Consider the following 21,057-nt stretch of genomic DNA (forward strand, 5'->3'; position numbering starts at 1 on the left):
GGATACTCCATCGTAGCACTGGCGACGACACTGACTCTAGCTCTAACACTCGCGCAAGTAAGATTCGGGGACAAAGAAACGCGTATTAACCGCGATACGACTACTTGCGTCGCGGTATGCGCGTCGTTCGTCGGCCCGAGGCGCAATGTCCTTTCCGCAATCACGGAGTCATGTATAAGCGTACGAAACCAAACAATCGGGAAGGCACGGTTACCTCCCACTTTGCCGATCAGTGTTGATGCCTGCGTCGTCCGTTAGCTGAAAATGAAAACAACTCGTGTTTTCAAAGCATGCCTGTGAGAGACTCGCTTCAAACTTCACAATACTTATTTACGTCTGTTCCAAGAATCATATTACGCCGCATTCAAACTGTCTCTATTGACATGACATACACGAGATCTGCGATCGCATCATTGATCTTTCTTTGGACAAGAAAATCCTGAGAGGAACGCTGTTCGAGAATATCACATTTTATGTTTGAGGTGCCTTGCAGATTATCGAATCCGATGTAACAGATCAGTATCGCGATTCTGTAACTCGTTATTGGAGTTAACGACACTTTCGTTATCGTTGCGCAGCTTTTGTATACCGTAGAAAAGCTGCGCAATAATAATGAAACTGTCGTTAATTCCAATAACGAGTTACAGAATCGCACCACAGGGAAAGTATGAATGCATCGCTATGAATAACACGCGTGGACACGGAGTACTCCAAGTCAATCACGTTATACGTGAAACATACGTATATTTAATATTATATAAAACTTACCTTTTTAAACAAAAAGGAGAAGAAAGGCGCCTAGTACAAGCGCAATACGTATTGTGTTATTTTTAGAAGTATCAAACTCAAATTATTTTTTTTATTGTATATATGTGTACGTAAGTTTTTACAAGTAAAACTTATAACTATAATAAAACTCTGCAACACTTTTCAGCTGTACAAAAGAAGTGATATATTAGAACAGTAGCGCCAACTGAGAAACCTAACATATATATATGATTATTGTATACTTAACTTAATATTTTTAGAAATCTCAAATTCAAACTGGATTTATCACTTTAACCGTAACATATACAACAACGCAATAAATAGATAGACAGACAGAGATTGACGAGAATAATTGCAGATTCATAAAGTGTCTATGATTACTAGTCGGATGATGACGCATCGTGAATGCCGAGCGCGAAATTCCGACTTCTTATTCCCGGAAAATTCGTCAAATGTCAAACGAAGGGCAAAAAGTGTCGTCGCTCGCGAACCGATCAACACAATCGGCGCGATGTAAACATTGCGGGCTTCGGCGGCGGTTGAAGCAAGAGAGACTTGTCCTTGGGTATCTTTTCTTTTCTCGAAGGTTCCGGGACAGCGAGGGGAATGCGAGGAGGCCTTTCAACTGTACGCGACATTGATTTACTACTTATTGATTACTGAAAATAGAGAAAATTATTCTGTCGAAGCATCGGATATTTGTTAGCTTTATGTTAATTATAGAGGAATGTGTAGGATTAGAAAATATGTTAGCAACTAATTGTACAGAATGTCAAAATTGTTGTAACGCCGTTTTCGGAGAATAATTAAAGGTCATGGTAGCGTTAAAGAGTGGAATTTCATCTCATGCGAAGTTTGTCTCGTTCTTATTAAATGTTAGATTATCCGCTGCGGACAATAACTCTTCTACTTTTCATCTAATATTCAATGATAATAAATAACATTTAATTGCATTCTTAATGGCTTTTTTATTTCGAAAATAAAAAAATATATACCAGGGTGAGATTTCCCCTATGACAATCACCCATGACAACATCAACATGATTTTCTTTGATGCTTTTTTTAAAAGTTCAAATATTTCGTCGACTCGCGGGATATTTATAATCGGAGTCTCGTCGCGTTAATTAACATGTGCTCCTCCGAGCGGATCGAATGCTCACTGACGGCCACTATCAGTGCCACGAGCGAATATCCGGAGCGGACGGGAAGCTAAATTGAGAAGCAGGACGAAGGGAACGGGACGCGGGCAACGATACATCATGAGTCTCCAGACATATCAAATCGTTTATTATACAGGAGACTTTGATACGGCAACATGTATGTAGAGGATTTAATATTTAATATGTACTCTTATTTTTCCTGCTGCCCCCTCCCCCCGCTCTTTTTAGACTTTCGGGCATAAGGCCTGTTCGTTTTGTCTGCACTGCTGAATTAGTGCATTAAGTTAAAGTGAGACAAACGTAGATTTTCTCACTTCAACTTGTTGCATCAGTTCAGCAGTGCAGACGAAACGAACAGGCCTATTGTCTGGCATAGAGATAGTAACTATAGTTGCAGCACGGACATAAACCGCCTGAAAGTGGATGTAGCACGGACTTCCACCACATGCAGATTTTACCACCAAGACCTAAAAGTGGATGTAACATCGCAATTCTCCTCGCAAAATGGATGCAGATGGCGCCCATTTCCAGTGCGAAAAATCAGTGTCGCCAAAAACGCCGTGTTGGCCGCTCTCAGCTTCCTCTTTGCTAGAACTAAAGTTCTCTTCCTCTCAACAAGCCTCAGGTGTGTGCTTGTCTCTTTTGAATTTTCGAAAGTGTCGGCGATGGAAACGTATATTTAGCAGTCTGTTCCTTTTCGTTGCACTCCCTGTGCAACGAAACCTACCTACCTTGCATTTCCATCCTTCTTCTTTTCTTCCATTGTATACTCGTGAACTAAAAGGTATGTGCATCGATTTTTTGTTGACTTCGGAACGCGCTCCAACTTGAGGAGAAAGACAACCACTGCTTCATACGTCAGCGCTGTCACTTATTACGAGAGTAGAAGGGTGGCATATACGAGTGTCAAATAAGTAGTGATTGTGGCGTAGACACAAATGTCTTGGAGACTTTTAGTTATAATTGAAGAAATGAAGAAAACAAATAATGATTGTGAAGAAAAGTGGCAAAAGGCTTCATAAAATTTGTAAAATAGCGTATTAAAGGAGAGTATTAATTGTCTAATAATATTTTAAGCGAAAAATATTTTTAAATTTGAGTGTAAGTTAAAAAAGTTATAAACCATAATTTCTTTAATGTTAATAAATTTGTCATCGAAGTTGAATGAATATATATATAATGCTATTATTTCCATAGGTGAGGAATTATATTATTGTGTCCAGTAGAAGTAAGCAGCAGACCAAGTTGAGTGATATGAGTATCTTGTTAAGAAAATATCACTCGACTTGGTCTGCTGCTTATTTTTTATGAGCGCAATAACATAATTTTCCACCTATATAAATGATAGCATTACGTACATATTCATTTAATGTCGATGGTAAATTTATAGCTATAAAATTATCAACATCAAAGAAATTATGGTTTATAACTTTTTTAACTTACACTCAAATTTAAAAATATTTTTCGCTTAAAATATTATTAGACAATTAATACTCTCCTTTAATACGCTATTTTACAAATTTTATGAAGCCTTTTGCCACTTTTCTTCACAATCATTATTTGTTTTCTTCATTTCTTCAATTATAACTAAAAGTCTCCAAGACATTTGTGTCTACGCCACAATCACTACTTATTTGACACTCGTATATGCCACCCTTCTACTCTCGTAATAAGTGACAGCGCTGACGTATGAAGCAGTGGTTGTCTTTCTCCTCAAGTTGGAGCGCGTTCCGAAGTCAACAAAAAATCGGTGCACATACCTTTTAGTTCACGAGTGTACCTCAACTGTTTTCTTTTTGAGTTCTGGAAGTGTTTAAGCCATAGACATAGGAATATAGAGACAGAGCATAAGTCCGTAAGATAGGCGAGGAGAGTTGTGTTGAAATGCGGGGGGTGACTGTGCCTAAGTTTCATTGGCTACAAGTGCGCATATTCAGAGCGTGTGATGCAACGACTTGGCTGTCACTGGCAAATAGTAAATGTAACAAAATGATAACAACTATTTGCACTGACAGTATTTTGCAGAGGTTATGCATGTGTCTTTTTTTCATAATTTCACTCACACACAACTTCATACACATCTATGTATGTATCAAATACTTACAGACGGCACAACCACCAATTGGATTTAGGCACAGTTTACCTCGTCGCACCGTCCCGCAATGGTTATCACCCCGTAACTCTATGCTCTGTCTCTATATTCCTATGTCTATGTTTTCTTCGCACATCCATTTTCCTGAACCCGGTTTTCTGAACACACCCATTGCGTGCATTCAGTACCGCATTGATAACTGAGCTCTTGAATCTCATTGGCGTAAGCCACAAAATCTGAAAGAATATGTCAATCAAATACAAAAGCTAACTGAGTAGTTGAAGTACTAACAGTTGGAATGTAGCCATAGGATTCATATAATGATATTTATAAAGTATATATATATATATATTTTTATTTCTTAAGAAAAAGTATATTCTGTTCATAGATATATTAAATACAATAGATAAATTGTTTTAAGCTAGCGGCACACAGTGCTTGTTTTCGTACTGGATTGCTTGTTGGATGAAAATACTGATTGGTATATTTCCGAAAATGGATGGAAGGATGAATGGTATTGTACGCGATCCGTTCCGACGCTTCATACATCTTTATTTATTTCTGATACATTTCTCACAGCCTCACTGCAAAATCTGGCTCTGTAGGTTTCTCGAGGATAGTTCAAAAAAGATGCTATAACAATTTGACGGTGAAACATATCGTCAACGAGGTGAAATTTTGCATCTCCTACAATGATTTTTCGACTGATTCGCTCCAACGCCTGATACGACGGGCGCTTTATTTATATATTATAAATTTTTGACGACCGGATTGCAAAATCCGGCTTTGTACCGATCTCGAGAATAGTACAAAGAAGATGCTGCAACAATTTGGTAATAATACGTATCGTCAAAGAGACGAAATATTACATCTCGTAAAATGATATTTCGAGTGACTCGCAGTAGCGCTTGGTACAGCGGACACTTTATTAATGTATGATAAATTTTTGACGGCCGGATTGCAAGATCTGACTTTGTAAGGTTCTCAGGGATAGTTCAAGGAAGATACCATAATAATTTGGCGGTTATATGTATTGTCAACGAGGCAATATATTAGTTCTTGTAAAATTGTATTCTGCCTGATTTGCTGCGATATTTGGTACAGCTGACGCTTTATTTATGTATAATAAATTGTTGACGGCCTGTTTGTAAAATCTAACTCTGTAGAAATCTCGGGAATAATTGTAGGAAGATGCTATAACAAGTTCATGATCATATATTATGTCAACAAGGCAAAATATTGCTTCTTGTAAAATGATATTCCACCTGACTCGCTGCAACTCCTGGCACGGCTGATGCTTTATTTATATATTATAAATTTTGGACGGCCGGATTGCAAAATCTGGCTGTGTAAGGTCCTCAGGGATAGTTCAAGGAAGATGCTGTAACAGTTTAGCAATTATACGTATCGTCAACGAGATGAAATTTTGCATCTCGTAAAATAATTTTTGGAGTGATTCGCGATGCTTGGTACGGCGGACGCTTCATTTATTTTTTGTTTTTCAATTTTTTGGGACGGCCGGATTGCAAAATCTGGCTTTGTGGGGATCTCGGGAATAATATAAGGAACATACTATAATAATTTGGCGGTGATATATAACGTCAGCTAGACAAAATACGTCAATTTGTAAAATGGTATTGCACGTAAGTCGCTGCGACGCTTGGCTCATTCATTCAAAAGCTTGGAAAGCATTTTCTCGTCGTGTATCGGCCGGCCCGAGTGAGTAAGACAAGGACAGCGCGATCGATTGTTCGTCTTTGTCAAACTGACTGACCCAACCTTCCTGCTCTTGCGCTCGCGCGCACGGTGTTGGTTCGCAATCTCGCCGCACGAGGCCTCCAAAGTCAACGCTGGATTTGTCTCTGGCTCCTGTAGACCCTTAATGTGAATAAAAGAAACGGATTAAGAAGGCTTGTTCCGAAAGTGGTTTTGGAAACCATTGGAAACTATAGTTTTAGTTATAAGGTTGGTAGGCCTTAACCTTAAACTAATTTAGATACGTTCCGTAATTGATCAGCTTATTAATTAATTATCAAGATTAATTATCAAGATAATACGTGGTAATTATTCGGAATAAGGCCTTTTTCGAGTTTTGATATTTTTTTGTAATTTTCTTGGTGATAATCTTTTTTATGACTCTATAATAAAGTGGTAATTAATCGAAGAACCTGAAAAATATGTCATCTGCATACTCTTTTAAATATTTCTTTCCAATGTCGTTTCCCAGATAAGATTAAAAATATAATGGTCCTTGAGAGGGCTGATTTTATGTTTGTTTATGCTTGAAAACAAAACTGCAAACAGAACAAGGCTACTGAAAAAAATCAGCAAGAGTCCTATACAGGGTAGAATACATAGGGTGTTCCATAAAAAATATATATACCAAAATATACTATAAATATACCAAAAACGTCACGTTTTATGAAAAGAAAAATATTTCGAATAAAAATTGTTTGGCTTTGAAGGGAACAAAAAGCGATCAAATCAGTTTGATTTTGTATGATAATTCCGAGGTCGCGCGAAGGTCATTTAAAATTTTTATATATAAAACCTTATTTTTTATTGTTGACGTCGAAACCTTTTCAAAACACTGTAGATGAGTTGAACTTTTTTTAGAATTTTCCGAGTTATGAGGTATTAAAATTTGGAAACCGCTGCCATTAGCGTTACTCGAGGTACACTATAGGGAGGTTGTATGGTCGGATTTTGTAAATCATATCCTGAAGATCCCGAAGAGGACTGATGTAATGCAAATATACATATGTTCTAATTAAATAAGTTAGGTTGAGTTAAATTAAGTTAAAAAAATACGTAGATGACATATTTTTTAGGCTCTCCCGATTGATCATCACTGTCAGAGTCACAACAAAGTCACACAGAAAGTATCAAAATTGGAGAAAAGGCCATATTCCAAAAAATGACCTAATAAGTAATAAAAGATCTATCTATTTTTCTATCTGATATTGCAAAATTAATAGCTGAAACCAAGCTTGTAAGCAGAAGTACATAGCTGTGACATCCCAGTGTGATCAGCCGTTCAGTTGCGGAATACATCTAATTAATTTAAGTCCTTTTCACCGACTTTGCAACTAATATCAGAGTTTCCGAGGCCGATTTCGCCGATTTAGAAATCGTCGGTTGTCGCTCGCGGTGTTAATTCCGCGCAGGTTGGCAGCGAATAATTCCCGCGTGATTCCGCGAGCGGCGGCGAGATGTCGCGGCTCAACCGCGCCGCCGCGTTTGGATACGTCGCTACGAGATATATGTGTGCTCGCACACACATATATATAACGGTCGATACTAAAAGGGAAGCCGCAGAAGCGTCGACCGGCTTAGTCCTCGCGCCCTTCTCGTTGTCGTCGTATCCGCAGCGTTCAGCACGCCGTAGTCTCCCACGAAGGAAGCTAATCGAGGTAACGCACACTGCGCTCTCTTTCGTTCTTCTCGCGGATCGCCGGCGGATCATTTTGTTTTCTTCAACGGTCCGTCAGCCGTCGCGGAGGAGACACGCGCGAACAAAAGACGCGCCGAAATGGTCGCTCGAGCCGCGCTTTCCTCCGTCAACGCTCGAAATCCGTCGAACGGTCGTCCCGTCGACGCCCTCGCGGCGACGTCGAGCGGACGTCGCGCAAGCATCGTTCTCGATTGCCAGCCGGCCTCCTGGGTCTCGTTCCTCGAGTACGACGTGTCGACGGCCGACCGAACGAGAGATCTCTAGGACGCCCTTGCCGGCGTCGCGGCGAGCCGACCTTGAAGCCACACCGGCATGGCTGCGACGCACCTTCCTCGCGTCAGGCCAATTGCGGCTGAGTAATCGCCGAGTGCGGTTTTCGCGGAAGCAATAACGGGAAAGAACCACGCCAGGCCGCCGAATCTCCTGCCGAATGACGTTGGCTCGCCTCCAAGGCGATTCGGCGACTCGGGCCGAAATTTCTCCTCGCTTGGGTTTGGGCGATCTGGCCGGTAGAATCGCGACGGTGAGAGATGTTGATCTCTCTGGCGGAACCTGACACGTGTATTTTGCAGAAACACGTGTATTTCGATTTACACACCGCGACGTGTGTGTGTGTGTGTGTGTCCCGCTCGTTCTGCGCGCGACGTCAAACCCGCCGGCGGATTATCTTGATCACTGATTTCGCCCAACCGCGGAAGTCCTTCCGCTCGCACGAGTGCCATCGAGATAAGTATATCGCGATATTGATCCGGAATATCCGTATCACGCATTTTCGAGAGGCGGCGGACGTTTCCGCGATCGACGCGTCCCTCGACCGTTGCGCGAATCAGCGCAATTTCGCGTCAGAGTGCTTTTCGGTATTCAGCACCACTGATGCGTTTGCGCTCGTTAACCACGTCAAGTATGCATATACGCGCGCGGCAATCGTCGCGCAAATTATCAAACAGTTACAAAGCAATAACGCACTAATTAGGCCCGTCCGTTATCGTCCGCGCGTCACGTTATTTGCGAGAATGAATGTCGGCATGTTTGTAAATATTTATAAACTCAAGTAGTATTGTACTCTGAATGGCGAGTCGATGAAGGAAACGTCAACAATTAGCGATAGAAATGCTCGAACGTATTCTTGCGGGAGACACAGTGAATATCTGCTTAGCCGGTAGCAGCCAAGTGCTCTTAACGAGCGGCTAATGATTAGTCGAATTAGCGTATATTTTTAGATCCAACTGTACTTTTGAATTACGGTTACTTGCCGTTCGACAGTTTGCTCCGCTAAATGTAGCGGAACGTTTCTTCCGGCATTTCGCGGCGAACTTGGCGGTGTGTTTGAGGAAACAACGGGCTGTGTGTGAATTCCCGATGTTATCCAGCTCTCGACATTGCGTAACGAAATTCCAGAATACGTCACGCGGTCATATTTTTCAGCCCAAGTACGAGGTAAGATATGCCACACGACCATGTCTGGTCGTTCCTATTTTTTTCAATTTTCCCAGCAATAAAAGAACGGCGGTCGGCAAGATAAGTGTTCTTTTTTCCACATAGGCAAACGGCGCGTGCGTCGCGGTTAATAATGTTGGAGCGGAAATTGCTCGTAACAAAGGAAGGCTTCTTCGCAAGGCCGCCTGCAAGCGCGCGAGACCTTTTTCATGCCGCCGCTTCATGCGAGACTCCGCGAGGCGAGCGGAGTTTTCCCTCGTCCCGGGGCTCCTTTGTGCTCTTCCTTTCCCGGGTTCTTTCACCCCACGAAACCTCGGCTCATACCTGACGAACAGCTCCGGCCGTTATGTAATCGACGGACCCCATCTGGCACGCCGGCCCGATCGATCGCTTTATCTCTCAATTCGGTCGATTCTGCTGACGGACACTTTCGAACTCGATTTTCCTGGCGTGTGTGCGTTCCTTGCGCAATCTCGAGACTCGCCTATCCCTGATATTAATTGCTTTCGAGAGAGAGAGAGAGAGAGAGAAAGAGAGAGAGAGCTTTGCGAGAATTTCAATGAGAACGTCCAAAAAAAAGTAATTTCAGCACAAGCGGAATCATCTAAATTTTCGAAGACTTTATTCTTATATATGACCTCAAGAAGATTCCTCTAAGAAGAAAATATTATAAACGCATTATTTTTAAAGTTAGAGCGATTATATGTTATATGTATAATGCAAATTTTATTGATTTATATAATTGATAATATAAATTTCCTTCAGAACATGACTGAACAAACAAAGTCAACATTCAAATCAACATATTCCTCTTCACATGAGACGAAAATTAATTGATATAAGAGGAAATCTTCTTGGAACAAGAGGAAAATAGTTGGAATAATATCTAATAAATTTCCGATGAATGAATTCACTTTAATCGCTTTATCGAAGGAGGAATCCTTTTTCTGTAAAAGGCTTCGCTTAGTAAATGAGACTATGGGAAAAATCGCTTTACAAATAAAATACTTTTTTTTTGTTTTTTGGGGTAAATTAATGATTTTTCTGCATTTTATATGGGGGCGATAAATTTAGTCTTAAGACGTAATGATAATCGCGATAATATTATCGCCATTTAATTACTCATCTTAATTTATTATTATACCGATTATAATGATTATTGTTATGATTAACGGTATACAGTTGTTTATTGTTTACTCTCTTGTGAATGTTTGATCTTTCTACATCGTCATTCACTATTAATTATTCATCAACTCCTGTCGTCGGCTGACGTCATCGGTCGCAGATAATACAAATTTGGTGTATTCAATGTGCGACAAATCGATACCGCCGGCATATTGACGTGGCTTGTCGCTAAACAAATATTTAGTTATCGGCGCTTCTCTATGGCTTATCGAAAGCGAACTTCTCGTGTCGAGTGCCGGTCGTAAGTTTAGTCGACGATATCGTTTGCTCGATACAAATACCTCTTTCGTTCGCACGCTTCCGCTGTGTGTCAGATAAACGTACCGAATTATTATTTTGTTTACTTCTAATTTGTATATGTGTCTAATTTGTATTTACATATTCTCGCAAATTTACATAATTTTTTTTAATAAGTTTCATAGTCTTACTCAACGCCACTTTACTTTTTCAAAAGTAAACTCTCAAAAATTTGTCCTTGCTCAAAGTGGTGATTCGTGGTACGTTTACCTCAATTAATCTCCGTGAAAATAAAAGAAAGCGCTGCTGAATGTTTCGATCGAGACGCGCCGATCGCGCGTCTTGAGATCTTCTCTTCGGGAATATTTCCGAGTATCAGGCGAATCCATCCTCGCATGCGAGTCGCCGCGTCTCATCGACGTGTTTACTCAAGCTCGCCACGTAGAGGATCAAACAGCATGTGAGCGAGACGTTCTTGACATTTGGGCGTTGTGTTATTATTATTATGAAAGCCCGTAATGATGTTTGAGCTCGCTTGAACGCGTATGTACACATGTTTATCGCGAAATCAACGCACCTCGCTGCTCTCGGCGACTTGCTCTCTCGTTTATCCACGTCGGAGACTTTCGATAATTACCGCCCGATTGTCTCGCGCGGCGTTTGTTCGATCGCGGATACACAGGGTGTCCCACTTTCAATGAGCCAGGCAAAAAATCTCGAAAAATATAGAAGATACTAAGAAACGTTTCAGACAAAGTTGTACGGTTTTAAGGGGGACGTAAAACAACAATATCACTTTGTTTACAGATGGCGCCACCTTCGAGGTATTCACTGATCTTTACTTTTCTTAAGTGGAAACCCCGATTTTTCATTATTTATCGACTATTTGTCGACAGAAAAAAAAAATAGTACTAGACTCTATTTGGTCTCAAGAATATATTGTTACAATAGTACCCTAACCTTTGTTAACTTATCGACCTTTGGAAATTTCAAAATCATCAAATTAACAAAACCCAGGGCGCTATTGTGACAATACATTCTTGAAACCAAATAGAGCAAAAAAGTAGTACTTTTTCTTCCGACAAATAGCGAGATATCGTAAGTTAAAGTTAAACGTTGTAAAAGTTCTCAAGTTTTCCTTAAATATCTCAAAAAATATCAGGCAAGAAAACGAAAGTGGCGCCATCTGTTAATAAAATGATATAGTTGTTTAATGTCCCCTTTGAAAACATACAACTATTGTGTGAAATGTTTCTTAGTATCTTTCGAAATTCTTGCCTGACTCATTTAAAACGGGACACCCTGTATTTTCGACGGTGCATGTTGAAGCTGCCGGACGACAACGTTTTGCAACGTTTTCAGATATTTGCCTGGATTTTTGTCTCACTTTTGCAGAATCTTTCCGATAAGTTTCGCGACAAGACGAATCTTCTAGCGATAATATGTTAATATGAAGTATGTTGGAACTGTTGAACATGCGGCGATGTTATTTGCGCCATTTACAGATTTAAGTAGCCTCTTTTCTCAGCGCTGCAGAAATTTTCCTAGTAAAGTTTGCGATAAGATAAATTTTGCGATGACGGACGAGCTGCGGGCTATATTCTATGCAACACCGGTAAAATCTCACCTAATCCTGATTGCAGCAATCCAGCAACAATCATGCCGGTGCCGCAACTCCAGAGACCAGCGCCCGCTTTCAGCGGCACTGCCGTCATAAACGGACAGTTTAAGGACATCAATCTGTCCGACTACAAGGGCAAATACGTCGTGCTGTTCTTCTACCCGCTGGACTTGTAAGCACGTTTACCGTACCTTCTCCAACTATCGAGATGACGAAATGGTTCCATAATTCCCGAGCTCTTCGCGAGAAACTCCTTTGTAGCCACGTATGCGTTGCGTGCTCTGTTTGCACCGAGTATAATTATCTCTCGTACACGTGAAACTGTAACAAGTGTTTCCTGAATTCTAAAAGACTCGCGTTCATGACTCGCATTTACAACATTCGCGCGCAACAGTTTAATAACGCCTCTCGGCGGCGGTCCCGAATTAACGCGCGCGATTTGAAGATCGGACGACTATCGCTCTGTGAAAAATAACTCCGGCGGGGACATGCAGAAAAATTATATTGAATATTGAAATGCGACTTTAAGAAATTATGTCGCGATGGTCGACGGAAATTCTACAGCTCTTTAAAAAGCGGCTGCCAGACTTAACACACACACACACACACATAGAAAAATTATTCGAGATATTAAAATATGACTTAAAAAAAATTATATCGTGATTGAAAGAAATCCTACCGTCCTTCGACGAGTAGCTCCGGCTAGATTTAACATAAAGAAATTGTATTAAATATTGAAGTACGATAAAAAAATCACATCGCGATTGTTGAAAGAAATTCTATCGTTCTTTGGAAAATAGCCGACTCAACATGCGCATACGTGGAGAAAAATCATACTGAGTACTAAGATGCAATTATATAAAATACAAATATTATTTGCAATAATAGATGTAATTAATACATAACATTATTTCATCACAGTACCTTCGTGTGCCCGACGGAGATCGTCGCTTTCTCCGACCGCGCGCAGGAATTCAACGACATCGGCTGCCAGGTGATCGCCGCATCCACCGATTCTCACTACTCCCACCTGGCGTGGGTCAACACGCCCCGCAAACAGGGCGGTCTCGGTGAGATGAATATTCCTCTGTTGGCCGACAAGAGCTTCAAGATCTCCCGCGACTACGGCGTGCTCGACGAGGAATCGGGAGTTCCCTTCCGCGGGCTGTTCATCATCGACGACAAGCAGAACCTGCGTCAAGTCACCATCAACGACTTACCTGTGGGAAGGTAAGGATCTCGCTCCCTCATCAGCAAGCAGTGATCAGCCAGATCAGCCATCAGTTATCAGTGGATTCGCGCAAGTCGATTTGCACGTTTTGCTCGTTTTTGGCGGCACGAAAACCGTCGCAGGAAGTCATCCGGTACAAACAAACCGAGTCTTGCGTTTTTTATTTAAATCACCAAGTACAGGTCAATGTGGGCCTTGACCTGTGATAACACTGAACGCAACCTTTGTGTTTACTAACAATGATATTAGTGTCACATGCTCGAGATATATTAGACAACTAGCAAAAAACGTTCTTCTTCCGGATTCTTCAGCACTCTCATATCGCGTGTATTGTTTCCAGATCCGTGGACGAAACCTTGCGTCTAGTCCAAGCATTTCAATATACGGACAAGCACGGCGAGGTGTGCCCGGCCGGCTGGAAACCCGGCAAGAAGACCATGAAGCCGGACGTGGTCGGCTCGAAGGAGTACTTCAAGGATACATAGACAATAAGATTTGGTACAATAATGATGTTTCTTTGTACGTCCTATTGGATATATTCGCGTTGTGTGTTTGTATCTTTGCGCGCCGCGTAAACCTCCTATTCAACACAATTACATTTACTTGCGTGTCTATTTAGTATAACTAAGTACACATATCGCGCTAAAACAGTATGACACCTAAAATATTTGCTCTTAGTTGTCTTTAGTAATAAACAGGTTTATTTTGTACTTGTGTTGCCGCCAATTTCTCCCGACATTCCACCTGATGTACTAGTCGCTAATTACTCCGTATATCAAACGATCGCTGCAGTGGAAGCCAATGTTTGTCACAACTGCAGTGAAGTTCGTCAGAAGTGTCACATCAAGCTCCACTTTATCGTGTTTTCGTAATGGCTATTATTATCTCTCATAATTGTTAGAATTGGTGATAATTCAACGCGAAAACTCTCAAGCGCATGCAACCAAATTTCACGGACAAACTTGGTTCCGCATTTTTCGTTTATGTTTGATTAAATAATTCATTGAAATTTGCCAGCCAGTAACTATAACCGCTTCATCGGTGCGTTTGAAGGCAAAATCATTGCATTATTTTTTTCATGTGGCATGAGTAACGAGTACGAGACCGCAATAACGGAAGCAGGTACGGATCCTGAATAAGCGACGAAATTACTTATACCTTGCGGACGTTTATGGTTGTGATATTTCCAAGGTAATGTTGCGTGTGAGAATGTATCATACACGTGACATTAACGCGATATCGTGATTACGCCATTTCTCGTTTCGAGCCTTGCGGTTTCTGCAAGCGTGCGAAAAAATTCTTATCGATGATCTTTTATCGGTACTAATTGATACATGAAAATATGTACTTTCAAAAATGCAGGATGGGGTATATATCATCACTTTCTCATCGTCCTCGTCGGTTTGCTGTCGCTAGCAGAGGCGAGCACTTCCCTCGTCGTGCCGATCGTGGCGTCGTTCTTGGTGTGCGATTTCAAGCTTAGCAAAGACCAAGCTGTCGTATCTGTCGCCACTTCCAGTTTCGGTATACATCAAAGTGTGGTCTTAATATGCTGAATCGTTGAAACGCGTCAAGCCACTTCGGAATCCGAGAGAAATGATTACATCGCGCGATCGTTGAGCGAAACGCTCGTCGCCCTTCGGAAAGTAGCTCTGACAGACACTCAACGCACGGAGACATGTATTCAATGCTGAAAAATACAATGAGAGAAAAAATAGGATAATATTATATTCAACTAATTGTCATCAATGTGCAAAGAGAAAATAATACCTGGAAAAATATCGCGATAGACGACGTTTCGCCTTCACGCGAGGATTGAGTCTATTTTTTGATGTTGAATGTTTGACTTGATGATGATCTTTGGATACACCGAAAGTTAGTCCACGCGCAAAGTTATATTAATTCGTTCTGTCTCGATTACCGCGTAGGAATGGCGATAGGCGCGTTCCTGTTCGGATCTATATCGGACACCACTGGTCGCAGAGAATCGATCGCGGTTTCCACGGGCATCGTGTTCTGCGCCTCGGCCAGCTTGTCCTTCGCGCAAACTCATTTCCTGGTAAACCTATCGGTATTCGTGCTGGGACTAGGGTGAGATTTCATCTCTTCAAAATACGCGCACGCTTGGAAGCAAGCGGGAACCCCAAGCGACCCGACGAACTTGGCCGCGACAAGTCAGGATGAAACACGCTGTGTTTTGCTAGATATTTTTGCAACGGCTTGTTTCTTTTTTTCTTTCAAAATATATTCGACGTTTACACGGACTCTCATTTATCCGTGCTGAAAGCTGGTTTTTCCACTTGCAATTCGCCCGTGTCGTATGAAAAGACAAAGGCGACACGTCGAAGGACGGACGTATTGCGTTTTGTCGTTACGTGCGCGTTAAAATTGCGCGCTCATCCGACTGGACTGCGGCTTGCAATTGCGTGATTAATAATTACGTCGTTACGTGAGCTTTTGATTGACGTCGGTGTAGAGTGGCCGGTAATAACACCGTTCTCAGAGTCTACCTGATCGAGTGCCTGCCGGTGAGGAAGAGAGGCACTTGCTTAGCAGTGATCGATACATTCTGGGTGACCGGCTATTTAGCGGCGTTAGGTAACGAACGTTCGACCATCAATAATAATGTAATATATTTTGTTGTCGAGCATTTTTTCATTCATGAAACAGCTCGACCGAAGCGATAAATTTTATTTAAATTTTTGTTTCAATTTATCTCATCTTAATCCTCGGCCAATGCAGATAAATAATTCTGAGGACAGTCTTGTTTATACGATTCAATATTCCAATTTAATCAATATTTAACTTAATATATCTCCTTATATAGCTTTTTTTTATAAATTTCTTCTCCGCGGATCTGTGAAATTTCCACGGATCGTTTGACACAGAAATCTTCTTATAATCAATTAATAATATAATTAACAATCGATCGTATTACAAAAAAAAATATATATATATATTTAAAAACATATTCAGCAGCTCGAAATTTGCACTTTTGATGATTGCAAGATATACTAAATTGATGCGGAAAAAGGTTTGCTGTGTTCGTCAAAGAAAACAAAATTATTCAAATTTCCGAAGGATTAAGGACTTTTATGAACAACATGAACAACGTTGTTTCGATATTCGTTGACAGACGCAGACATCTAACGAGAAAAGTTAATGGAAAAATGACGTCTTTTGCACCAATCTAATAATAATCACGGAATATTTTTTTTTGTTTTTCTTTTCATGAGACTTCGGCAAATATAATTTTTGGCGGAGGACGATGCCGGCCGCTCCGAAAGGAGCGACCTGACATTTTGCAAGGAGATTCACACTCGTCCGGTATGATTCGGAAAGGTGTCTCCTGGGCCTTGATGCCCTCCGCGATCCTCATGTTGGGCAAGCAGTTCCGGCCGAGTTCCTGGCGGGTTCTCGTTATTCTCAGCGGCACGCCGAGCCTGATGATCGCCTGCGCCTCAGGTCTCCTACCTCCGAGTCCTCGACACTCGCTGTACCGTCGGAGGCCGAGGAGAGCGCTCGCGGTGCTGCGACAGATGTACGCCATCAATAATACGAAACACACCGATACCTACCCGGTACGGCGACCCGTTCCTCACTTCGTTGAAGAACTTGTTACTTCCTGTTACTTCCTCGTCCATTCGATCTTCATCTGCTGCTCGTGGACGAGGACGAGGAAACTAATCGCCGATTAGACTGGCGCGGCTCGTCCGGCGAGGAGAAATTTTTAATTAGATGGAGGACGAGTGTGTGTATGTTGACCCCTTGACTGGCGGAAACGCAATAATGCGTTTCGGTTATTTCTGAAATATTTCTACAATTTTAATTGGAAGTTTTCCGGGTCCACCGGTTCCTTTACAAATTGCAAAGAAAAATATCGTGCGCTTTCACTGCTTCACTTTTCTCACGACAAACATCCAGTTTCGTTTCGCTGAAATAAAATTATGATTTTAGTCATCGTATTAACTTTACCATCTGAAAAAAATTTTCCAATTTCTCAAATTTCCCATAATTTTTCAAATTTTCCGTATTCGTAAAAAGTTTCAATTTTCCAAATTTTCCGTGTTCGTGAACGGTGACCTCAAAACAGCCGCAGACACTAAATTTGAACGACTCAACAAACCGCTCAACTTTTGGACATCCATCTCTTTTGCACTTTTGCAAAATTCCGCTTGCCAATCAAGGGATTAATTCTACTTATTTTTGTTACGTTACTTATCCCCTCGCGGGTCGGAATGTTGCTTTTGGAAAATAACTCCTCGCCGTCGTTGTTGACACAAGTGCAAAGTAACGATAATCTGTTCTATCTCCGTTAACAACGAAAGAAAAACAATTCCGCTATCGCTGGGAAAGAAAGTAACGTAAAGCTCGCGCGAGCAACTTGCGTCACTTGCCGAGCCCGTTTTCCGGTATAATCGTTCTCGATGATTTAGCACAGGAATTTAGAAGATTGCGTACGTCCGGACGAGGAAACCAACGAGAACAGACTTCAAGAGTACTTCACGAAAACTTGGGAGCGAGTCGGTCGAGTGCACAGGCCTCCGTACAAGCGAACGACGCTGTGCGGAGTCTTGGCGTGTCTTCTGCGCTTTCCCGGGTAATAAAAGAAAAACAATGTCCTTTAAGGTCATTCTACAATACGTGTCGTAAGTTGTAAGCCGTGAGAACTGACCAATTATAGCCGATTATTTTTGTAATAATCGACTGTGATTCGGCAATTCTTACGGCTTACAACTTACGACACGTATTGTAGAATGACCTTTAGAGTTGCGCACGACCTGGCGAAGGAGCAATCACAGAAACGACGTTGAAGGTTCGCTTGGCTCGCCCTGTGGAGCACACACGTCCTTCGGGAACTGGAAGGGGACACCGCCGGCTGGAACGGCACGTGCAACTTGAGCTTCCAGAACGTGGTATTGGGTTTTTTGCGAAATTGCGACCAGGTGAACGAGGATAGTTTCATGCTGCTGTTGCTGGTGTCGCTGGGCTACGTGCTGGGAGAGTCGTTGCTCGTTATCGGAATCGACATCGTCGGCAAAAAACCGTATCTAAGTAAGCAATCGAGTGACTGTAATCAGCCACTGTGATCAGTTCGTAAATGATTAATATTAAAGTATTAAGAAACAATAGCTGTAATTGGAATGTCCTCGACAGAAGTGACGTTAGTACTCCATTTCTTGCAAAACTTTCAAAACTTCCAGAACTAAATCACGCTGCTAATAAAAAAATTTTTCTGTTTTAATAAAATATATCTCTCTCTTTATGTGAGTGATAAAGCCATTATTATTATTAATTTCTTGTTTGGAGTTATTATTACTATTATTTTTGGAGGCATATCGCAGTAGTCGCGCGTCTTTTCGACTGTTTCCAGTATTTTCCGGAGTGGCAGGCTGCGTGGCCTCGCTCGCGCTTATTTTCCGAATGCAGCGCGCAATTCGCGTGGTTCTGTCGTCGATTTTCCTGGCCGCTTACGCGATCGGACACACAACGACCTGCGTTTTACTGCTGGAAAACTATCCCACCGCTTTGAGGTAGGTCGTAAGAAACCGAGTGCGTGTCTGGTTTATTTTATAGGGAAAAAGACAAAACTTCTCCTCACTGATTTCGGCGGCGGATTTGGATATGTCGTAAAGCAGACCAAGTAAAAAGTAGACTAATATATTTTTTATGTATTTATCACTCTTAAAGTTGTGAAATGATTTTTCCAATGTGAGAGGAAAATTCATTCTCAACGAGTATTACCGAAACTATGAGGTGATATGTAAAAAATGGTTTACAGGGAAATATAAAATTTGCAAAAATGATAAGGTAAGCAAATTAAAAAAAAAATTGACATTGCCGGGAAATCTAAATACATAGTTGCAAAGAATATGAAAAAATATAAAAATGTTCAGTATAAATCATTTTCTCCCACACGTTGCACTTGAGACGATATTAGCTGGAAATGAAATTTCCCCCATTCCCGAGTTTCTTCCAACAACGAAAAATCGAGTCGAGCATTTAAAGAAGTGTTTTGCCGCTTCGCGCGAGTCTGGTATCTTTTCTGCTTTGAAACATGTCCAAGAGCCATGGAAATCGATGAAGTTCCGAACCGTTCCGTACAGATTATTTCCTCGGATCGTCTCAGAGACGTTTACAGGAATCGCGGCGCGGACGCGAGATGTGAAATCCGGCGGTTTCTGGTTTCTGTTTCAGAGGCACGATGATGGGCCTGACAAAAATACTTCCCCATTTGGCGGTCTCCGCGACGCTGCTCCTGCCGAGGACGGTCTGCCCGCTGACAACGCTGGTCGTCGCGTCGGTTTCTCTGATGGGTAACGAGAAAGCGATTGTTAACTATTCGATCCGCTCTTACCGAGCACCGAACGTCTCACAGGTGCGGCCCTCGTGATGCTGCCGGTACTCGATCTAACCAGGTTACCGATGAAGGAATGATCCACGCTTCCGGATATATGTTTCCGGTCGCACATACACACACACACACACACACACACGTGTACCCATGACTATCGACTTCACGCGGATGGAAAAGCCATCGTACCTCGCTGAAGTAAAATCTCAATTCGGTGCAACTGAAACACTGACAACTTGTCCAATTATATCTCGCTAATCATGTATTTGCAATTAAAACGATGGCCGATGATGGCCAAAAATGCACAATCAAGATGAATATCGATTTAACGTCAACCGAATTAACACAAATCCAACTAACGATTCAATTTAACTCTTTAACGCCTACTGGTAATTATAGTTATGAGTAATGCATTTAAGAATCCATAACTGAGTAAAGAAAGGAGATATTTTCGTTTTCTTTGCAGCTGCATTGTAAAGGTGAATTCTTCCTCTAAAAAATGGTATATAGATTGTATGTAGATTCGATTTAGTCTGTTTTTAGCTCAGTTTTAATGATAACATGTTTTGTCAAATTCCAAGCAGGCATAGTTAGCATTGTTATTGACATCTAGAAGTGCACTATAAATGAATAGATTGGTATCTGTTATAATTTTATACATTTGGGAGCTTTCTCAGATGCAAAATGTGAAATTAAAAGAATACATAAATTCAAAATGGCGAATCCAATATGGTGGACACGGAAATCAAGAAATCAACTTATTTCGTGAAACCTGATGACCTACAGTTTTTTATGCGGCGAAAAATGAAGGGACGATTGATTATCTAAATGGTGATCTATAAGATATTCTTCTGAAATAGTAAGCTTGACGCTCTGAATGATAAACTTCACTCACAAATATAGTAAAGTTTCAACTCAAAAATGTCAGGCTGATTATCAGAGTTATGTCGCATAGATTATCCTTCATTTTTCTCTGTGTAGGTTGTTCATTTCATACATGCTTTTCGAAACCAAGTCCATATTTATTAAACAAAAAACGAACGATAAAAAAACCAATATAAAATTCCGATATTTCTTTTTTTGGTTATCACTACTTATAGTCTCAGTTCAAAAAGACTCAAATTTTATTCTTAAAACGCTTATAAAAAAGTCAGGCGTTAAAGAGTTAATTCAATCGATCGGTCCGATTATTCTTGTACTTCTCACGGCACTAAAACTACCGAACGCTTGAGAAAGAAAAGATGACCTTTTTACAGACAATCTCTCAAAAATATCACCCAAATTTGCCTCTCATCTTTTTCTTTCAAACGTTTGCAACTTTGCGAACATTTTACGTTCTCAGCGGACACGTCGAAGGGAGAACTGTAAGGGAAGCAGCGAACGAGCCAAAATCTCCGCCAAAATGTTTCCAAAAACCCTCGAGCGCTCCGGTGGGAACTGGTCGCGCCGATCGCCGGCAATATTGCCCAGCGCTGGGCAATATTGCATCCGATCGATCGGCGGCCCCTGAAGAAATC

At 41.3% G+C, this 21,057-nt stretch overlaps 2 protein-coding genes and 1 long non-coding RNA gene across 5 annotated transcripts; 2 read left to right on the forward strand and 1 right to left on the reverse strand.

The window, feature by feature from the left end:
- The first annotated feature begins 7,265 nt into the window (after positions 1-7,265).
- On the forward strand, positions 7,266-13,895 carry Prx2 (Peroxiredoxin 2). 2 transcript variants are annotated; one of them, XM_011145956.3, is made up of 4 exons: positions 7,266-7,433; positions 11,977-12,126; positions 12,876-13,184; positions 13,526-13,895. In XM_011145956.3, the coding sequence occupies exons 2-4, from the start codon at positions 11,993-11,995 to the stop codon at positions 13,668-13,670; spliced, it is 588 nt and encodes a 195-aa protein (XP_011144258.1). In that variant the 5' UTR covers positions 7,266-7,433; positions 11,977-11,992; the 3' UTR covers positions 13,671-13,895. The 2 variants fall into 2 exon arrangements, with proteins under 2 accessions (XP_011144258.1, XP_011144259.1); XM_011145957.3 differs by lacking the exon at positions 7,266-7,433 and adding an exon at positions 8,749-8,911.
- On the reverse strand, positions 13,698-15,088 carry LOC112590614 (uncharacterized). Of its 2 annotated transcripts, XR_003114342.1 has the most exons (3): positions 14,956-15,088; positions 14,534-14,875; positions 13,698-14,463 (listed from the first exon to the last, which is right to left on the reverse strand). It is a non-coding gene; the product is annotated as an uncharacterized LOC112590614 (long non-coding RNA). The 2 variants fall into 2 exon arrangements; XR_003114341.1 differs by having other exon boundaries at positions 13,698-14,875; positions 14,956-15,012.
- An 8-nt stretch (positions 15,089-15,096) lies between these two features.
- On the forward strand, positions 15,097-19,840 carry LOC105186026 (organic cation/carnitine transporter 7). The gene is made up of 8 exons (XM_025307693.1): positions 15,097-15,276; positions 15,662-15,783; positions 16,528-16,771; positions 17,627-17,785; positions 18,002-18,240; positions 18,560-18,719; positions 19,384-19,502; positions 19,565-19,840. Exons 1-8 carry the CDS (start codon positions 15,116-15,118, stop codon positions 19,621-19,623), a joined length of 1,263 nt encoding a protein of 420 aa, XP_025163478.1. The 5' UTR covers positions 15,097-15,115; the 3' UTR covers positions 19,624-19,840.
- Positions 19,841-21,057: the final 1,217 nt, after the last annotated feature.

Source organism: Harpegnathos saltator, unplaced genomic scaffold (assembly GCF_003227715.2).
Source record: "Harpegnathos saltator strain DR-91 unplaced genomic scaffold, Hsal_v8.6 scaffold93, whole genome shotgun sequence".
NCBI lineage: Eukaryota > Metazoa > Arthropoda > Insecta > Hymenoptera > Formicidae > Harpegnathos > Harpegnathos saltator.